We start from the raw sequence: 5,624 nt of genomic DNA on the forward strand, positions 1-5,624 counted from the left end.
GGATTGTGCAAGAGCAATAGCTTCCAATTTGAAAATTAATCCGGTGTTTGTTGACAAATATAATAAAAGAAAAATTAAAAAAAAAAAAAAAGGAAAATTGATGAGAACATATACATGAACTCTCACCTTAAGAGTCATTTAGGATTCAATAATTTTTGTGTACATAGTTGATCAAACTATTGGTTTATTGGAGCGAATGTTTAAATCATACAAACAATACGAAGACATTTTGGTTTTTTTATTCACAGTACATAAGTTAAAGTCACTAAATATTACTGAGTTAAAAGGCAAATTGCAAAAATATGGAAAAGTGGTTGCAAAATTTTCATATCTCAACCATCAATGATGTTGATGATTTATTTAACGAATCGGAGTTGTTACAAAAACAATTAATAGTTGAACATAATACTGCTAACAAAATTCTGAATTTCCTAAAAATGATAAACATTTATCGATATCCCGTTTCTTGCCTAACATAATAAATATTATTGATTGTTCCCCTTACAATTGCATCAACAGAAATAAGCTTTTCAAAACCAAAGTTTTTAAAATCTTATTTGCGATGGACCCTGTCTCAAGAGCGACTAAACTGTTTGGTATTGATTTTGATTTAGAACGGGTTTTTTGAGAATATTGATTATGAAAGTGTAATAAATGAATTTAATTCTAAAAATGCTAGAAGAAAATATATAGTAATGCACTATTTTTTTTTAAAGCTGCGTGTAACAATTTCATTTAATTAAGAATTATCAAAGACATGATTTTGCGGTAATGAATTTACGTGATGTTTATTAACAACTTTAGGTTTTGAATTAGTGGTAACAAAATTAGTTAATAGTATTTTACAATAAAAATTTTATGGGTCTCACTTTAATTTTTGCACAAAGCCTCCGAAATGTCTAGGATGGGCATGACTCTGTCTTACATAACAAACAATCCACTTGAGATCTAGGTTCTATACAACTTTCACATGATAAATATAATCAAGAACATGACATTAAATTATAACTTAACTTGTAATCTTAAAGATCATAATGATAAATAAAGAAAGGGGAAGAACATATAAAACTTTTTACTATTTCTAATCTATCACAACAATCCTTATATACAACTCAGATGCAATTTGTTCTCCAACCCTCTCAAATGATGCCTCGATAGCATATCCCTGCAAAAATCGAAATATGGTTGGTTTAATTTCATAAGTGTGGACCAAATAATTATCAATATGTATCAAAAGCAACTTTGCTAACCAAGAAATAATATTTGCCAAGTAATCGCATGAATTGCAGACATCTACCTCAGGGTGGTAGTACACTGGTAGTAAACTAGTACACTGAATGTGAGAAACGTTGGAATTGTGAGGCGCAAGGGCGTATCTACTTATGTTAAAGGTAGGTGCTAGAACGTATCTAAAATTTCAATTTCATTTAAAATATATATTAGAAAACTTTAAGATTGTCTATCCTTGCACCTTTTAAACCGCTTGAATTTATCAAAATTTCAGTTGATTTTGAAATGCCTCCAATATCTCAATTACAAACTTGCATTGCCTGCAACATTACTAACTCAATCTCAATATAGCATCTTTAATGATTGTATGACTGGATTGACTTGAGAAACCTGCAATTAGGATACAGAAAAAATAGAAAGAAGATCCACATGCAGACAACAAAATATACCCCGCTAGTGGTATACTGGTATGAATGAAGCAATGTTTGAAAAGCAAATCAATGCATCTAAATTGGATAATTTCGATACATGGTACTAATAAAAATAAAAATACATACTATTATTATCTATTGCCATAAACCTTAGTTGTAAAATATAATACTTAACTAATGCAACACTAACCACATAAAATGAACACAAAATTGTTGTATATATTCATCTACAATATAATGCACACAAAACTGCTAATTATTTTCTACCCTAAATTAATACAACAAATTATAAACAAAAGAAGAAATAAAACCTAAACGATCTATCCTAATTGGATATCTATGTAACTCAAGCTCCAACCTGTACCCACACGCCCTTGCTAGGAATATTCCGATGGCTAATAAACAACATATAGTAACCCGGTGGTGCAATCCTTCCGCTTGGTGGTGCCACCGCGTTGACCACAGTGCTATCGACTTCTGTAATCGCACAGATGAGCATCCTTTGGTTTTGAGAGTAACCATGAGTCGTGAATGGCGGGTGTAAGAGAGTCACGATCACATCTCCATCTGCCAACTTGGGATTCGATTTGATTGTAAATGTTACTTTAAAGTCTTTCCCGTATTTCAATTGCTTGTCAGTAGCATCTGCGGTGATAACAGGTCTTTCTTTTTCCAACTTAGGGTCGAGGTAATGAGGTGAGAATTTTTCTACTCGTAATTCTGTTGGGAAATTACCATCGTAAGTGTAGAACTGGTGAGATTGGCTGCCGGCGACTAATATCTTGCCATCGGGAAGAACAGAGGAGGAAGAATGATACATTCGAGGGATGTTTGTTGGTTTCAGTTCCCTGAACCTTTTGCCTTTTGGATTCTCTGGCATGTAAACTGTAGGAGTGAGGTTAGGATCCTCACCGTCGTCCCAACCGGAAGTACCCTTCTTCGCACCATTGATGAGAAGAAACTGTCCGTTTGGAAGCTGCAACAGATCTCCCATGACTCTTGGTGTTGGCATTTCTTGTTCTTTCTGCCATGTCGGATTATCGGCCGTGGCTATGATTCTATTACAGTCGGAAAGTGCAGATGTGAACACTCTGTTTTGGGTGTATCTTGGATCGACATTTTGGAAAGCGTCGGCTTTGTTACCACCACAAACCACCACTTCGACGGTGACTGGTTGGTTATCGGCGGTGAGCCTCAACGGGAGAATAGCAGACTGGCCTGAGGGTGGGTAGTTGCGAGATCCGCCTTTCAACACCGGATATTCTTTCATTGTTTTACCTGTTTGTGGATTAAAACTGATAGCCCGATCATTGGCAAAGATGAAGATATTTCCGTCAGGGAGGAGGTAACAAAACGGATAAAGGTTGTTCTCGACATGGAGACCAGGGCCAGCCGCCGGTGCGGTGGTTTTTTGCAGGAAAGGCAGTTGTTTATTGTTTGGCTTGAAGTCAACTGTCGGCCCAACAATGTCGTAGGTGTAGGTATCCCGACCTCCAATAATCGCTGCACTTCCATCTTCCAGAATACAATTGGTTGCATACCAATGAGGAGAACCGAGTGCATCTTTTTTGTCGATGAACTTTGGAGCCGGGTCATCTACCTTCAGGAGTCTAACACTTGCACCACCCATTTTATTACCACCTGTTGATAAAAGGTCACCCGAAGGCAACAAGTGTCCCGACGAACACCATGGATCAGTTTGAACCTATTATAAAATTCAAACATTTTATCATAAAATCATGCAATATATATAATTAAGTATAAGGGTACGTACACTCGATCAGGAGCTAATTAAAAAGGATAAGTAACTTACATAAATGGACTTGACAATGCCAGATTCAATATCATATTGTACAGCATGAGCAAAGCAATCAGGTTCGTTGTTGTTATCGGGATTCGGGGGACAGTTACCCTTGGGACCAAGTTCACGAGCAGAAGGACCAAGGTTGGTGGTATCAAACCAAACCGCCTTGTTGTTAGGCATTAACTGATGCTGCATGGCGTTAACGCCACAATTAGGGTTATGGATTATCCAATCACCCTTATAATCACTATCTAAGATGGGTTGTTTGTAGAAAGGTTTGGCACCGGCTTTCTTTTTATCATCGCCACCTTTCTTCTTAGGAGTGTCCTTACCGCCACCAGCATCTTTGGGAGAGTTACCGCCGCCTTTCGGAGCAGGGCGGTCTTTTCCACCGTATGCACCCTTAGGAGCACAACCACCACCCGCGCAAGGGCAGCCTTTCCCGCCGTCGGTACCACCCGCGCAAGGGCCGCCTTTCCCGCCGTCGGCACCACCCGCACAAGGGCAGCCTTTCCCGCCGTCGGCACCACCCGCACAAGGACACCCTTTTGCGCCGTCAGGACCACCTGCACAAGGGCACCCTTTTGCGTCGGCACTACACGCACAAGGGCACCCTTTCCCACCGTCCGCACCTCCCGCACAAGGGCATCCTTTACCGCCGTCCGCACCACCCGCACAAGGGCATCCTTTACCGCCGGCGGCACCACCCGCACAAGGGCATCCTTTCCCGCTGTCGGCACCAACCGCATAAGGGCATCCTTTCCCGCCGTCGGCACCACCCGCACAAGGGCACCCTTTCCCGCCGTCGGCACCACCCGCACAAGGGCATCCTTTCTCGCCGTCGGCATCATCCGCACAAAGGCAACCTTTCCCACCATCGGCACCACCTGGACAAGGGCAGCCTTTCCCACCTTCGGCACCACCAAGACAAGGGCAACCTTTCCCACCGATGGCATCACCTAGACAAGGGCACCCTTTCCCACTGTCGTTAGCAGTCGGACAAGGACACCCATCCGGACAATGGCACCCTTTCCCACCGTTGCCACCACCCGGACAAGGGCACTCTTTCCCACCGTCGACAGCAGCCGGACAAGGACACCCATCTGGACAATGGCACCCTTTCCCGGCGTCGCCACCACCCGGACAAGGGCACTCTTTCCCACCGTCGGTAGCAGCCAGACAAGGACACCCATCCGGACAATGGCACCCTTTACCTCCGTCACCACCACCCGGACAAATGCATTCTTTCCCACCGTCGGTAGCAGCCGGACAAGAACACCCATCTGGACAATGGCACCCTTTCCCACCGTCGCCACCACCCGGACAAGGGCATTCTTTACCACCGTCGGCAGCAGCCGGACAACGACACCCATCCAAACAATGGCACCCTTTCCCACCGTCGGCACCACCCGAACAAGGGCACCCTTTCTCACCGTCGGCAGCACCCGGACAAGGACACCCATTCAGACAATGGCACCCTTTCCCACCGTCGCCACCACCCGAACAATGGCATTCTTTCCCACCATCGGCAGCAGCTGGACAATGGCACCTTTTTCCACCCTCGGCACCACCCGGACAGAGGCAACCTTTCCCACCGTCGTCACCACCCTGACAAGGGCAACCTTTCCCACCATCGGCAGCACCCGGGCAAGGACATCCACCCGGACAAGGGTACCCTTTCCCACCGTTGCCACCACCCGGACAAAGGCAACCTTTCCTGGCATCGGCACCACCAGAACAAGATGCAAACAACAAAGGGAGCACGATGATTAGGTGTCTGAGTGCCATGTTGAGATGTGTCGCGTTTACTAATGAAACTCGGCGTAAACTCTTGGTACTTGTTGTTTTGCGTCATAAAATTTGAAATTCTAATTTTGGAAAGTTTAATTCATAAATTTGCATGCGGCAGTACGTGAAGGTAGGAGTTTTACTAGTATGTATCTAGCTTTTTGTTGGAATCCATTTAAATCGGTCGAGATCTATTAATTCGGGACACAATTTTCGTTGTCGGCTTCAGGTATACATATAATATAGCAGTTTCTTATTTTTAGACTACAAAAAAGGGAGTACATTGACATTTAGTGCCTCTTTTGTCACGGTACGTTTGTTACCAGATAAAATTGATGTTACGTATAATATTATTTTCATGTTACAATACA

The 5,624-nt window shown here is 42.9% G+C and overlaps 1 protein-coding gene across 1 annotated transcript; it reads right to left on the reverse strand.

Moving 5' to 3' along the window:
- Positions 1-2,007: 2,007 nt before the first annotated feature.
- LOC111888506 (putative aldehyde oxidase Art an 7) lies at positions 2,008-5,253 on the reverse strand. The gene is made up of 2 exons (XM_023884670.2): positions 3,475-5,253; positions 2,008-3,366 (listed from the first exon to the last, which is right to left on the reverse strand). The coding sequence occupies exons 1-2, from the start codon at positions 5,251-5,253 to the stop codon at positions 2,008-2,010; spliced, it is 3,138 nt and encodes a 1,045-aa protein (XP_023740438.2).
- Between the last annotated feature and the right edge of the window lie 371 nt (positions 5,254-5,624).

Source organism: Lactuca sativa, chromosome 5, assembly GCF_002870075.4.
Source record: "Lactuca sativa cultivar Salinas chromosome 5, Lsat_Salinas_v11, whole genome shotgun sequence".
Classification (NCBI taxonomy): domain Eukaryota; kingdom Viridiplantae; phylum Streptophyta; class Magnoliopsida; order Asterales; family Asteraceae; genus Lactuca; species Lactuca sativa.